Source organism: Octopus bimaculoides, chromosome 9 (genome assembly GCF_001194135.2).
Source record: "Octopus bimaculoides isolate UCB-OBI-ISO-001 chromosome 9, ASM119413v2, whole genome shotgun sequence".
Classification (NCBI taxonomy): domain Eukaryota; kingdom Metazoa; phylum Mollusca; class Cephalopoda; order Octopoda; family Octopodidae; genus Octopus; species Octopus bimaculoides.
Window position 1 is genome coordinate 64929878 of NC_068989.1, and position 1591 is coordinate 64931468.

General features: G+C 31.6%; 1 protein-coding gene across 9 annotated transcripts in view; it reads right to left on the reverse strand.

The window, feature by feature from the left end:
- The window catches only part of LOC106879147 (potassium voltage-gated channel subfamily H member 7), a 703964-nt gene that overhangs the window by 286822 nt on the left and 415551 nt on the right, over positions 1 to 1591 (reverse strand). For all 9 annotated transcript variants that reach the window (XM_052970717.1, XM_052970723.1, XM_052970716.1 and 6 more), the window contains one exon: positions 600 to 1079. In XM_052970717.1, the coding sequence (XP_052826677.1) occupies positions 600 to 1079 (480 nt within the window). The remainder of the gene's footprint in view (positions 1 to 599; positions 1080 to 1591) is intronic.

A 1591-nucleotide genomic window follows, 5' to 3' on the forward strand; every position in this document is an offset into this window, starting at 1 on the left:
TATATATATATATATATATGTATGTATGTATGAATATAAATATATGTTATCCTGAGAATAAGGTCAGATGCCTTATATCTGAGACGAACTATTAGAATCGTACTATTCCAGTCCCAAATGACATTTAGAATCGCAATGTAAAAATCTATGAATAAATAAAGGAACAAATAGAGAATTATTCTAATTTGAAAATGTTATTTCACATCCTGAATACACTAAAATTCCTTTTACACAGCCACGCATTCATTACCTTGATCTTCATTCCCCTACCACTGAGAAAATATCTTTAAATAATGAGAAATGGTGTTTGTTATTATTATCACCATTAGTATTTCCCGTGGAATTACCTTATTTCTTTATAATTTTTGCATTATATTTGGATATTTGCTTCCAATGTTTATGGAGAAGCGTTCATGTGTCCCTATTAAGCATGAGTTGTTACTAATTTCGGAAGTATTAAAATACTAATTTTAAATGTAATTTTAAAATTCATTAAAAAATATTCATTGGAAAACCGAAAAAAAATATTCAGAATAAAAACCAAAGAAAATAATATCATGAACTACAAAAAAACAACAATAAAAATGGTCTTAACTCACATCACTTGTTCCTGAGCCAAACAGTAGCAAATCAAAAGGAATGGCAGCAATAGCATCAATAAGAAACCATCCTTTCACATAGTGTTTGGCAATTAACTGAGGATCACTGGCCACTTCACCATTTTGAAGGAAGGTAGTTCGAAAGTTAATAAGAATGTCAGCTATGAACATAATGTCAACAAGGAGGTCAATTATCACCAGGGGATCCGCCTTGCTTGTCTCGGCGTTTTTCAGGCGCGTCGCAGCATCCCTGTTAAGCTTCATTCGGATTTCGTCTTCATTTAGAAGGAAGGCCGCTGAATAGGGAGTAAACACGGCTGTGTACAGAACTAGCAGCAGGATTATCCAATCCCAAACGGCTTTGAACGGAGAATAGTGGAGGATTATGAACTTCATTTGTGTCGACTGTTGACGTTTGCTTGGTTCCGGTTCTACTAAACTTCGGGACTCTTCATCACTTTTATCTTGTTTGTTGGATTCCTGTAGGATATAAAATGGAAAGAGTAAGAAATTGACAAAATAGTAAGAAAATGAAAAACAGTAAGAGATTCTCTCCAACTGTTTCAGACGCATTTTCATTGATGAGCAAATCAATTACATTACAAAAAAAAAAAAACAAAAAAAAAAACAGACCAATTTTCGTCGGAAGAATTTAAAATTTAAATCTAAAATTTAATATTTAACATTTGGACCAAAAAGTATATATCTTGACTCACTCTTCTCAAGGACGACCAAAAGAGTTTATATGCGATTGCACATATGCATGTATATTTATAATCGATGACAATATGGATTTGTTCATGGGCATGTGTATGTATTTGGATGGACAATTCTGTATGTATACATGAATATATACGTAAGTGTCAATATATATACTGTTGATACACGGGTATGATTTTCTCGACCTGAAATCGATGTTTTTATAACTAAAATATCTTGATTCAAAAGGATACTTCAAATGATAATAATAATAATAATAATTATATATATAT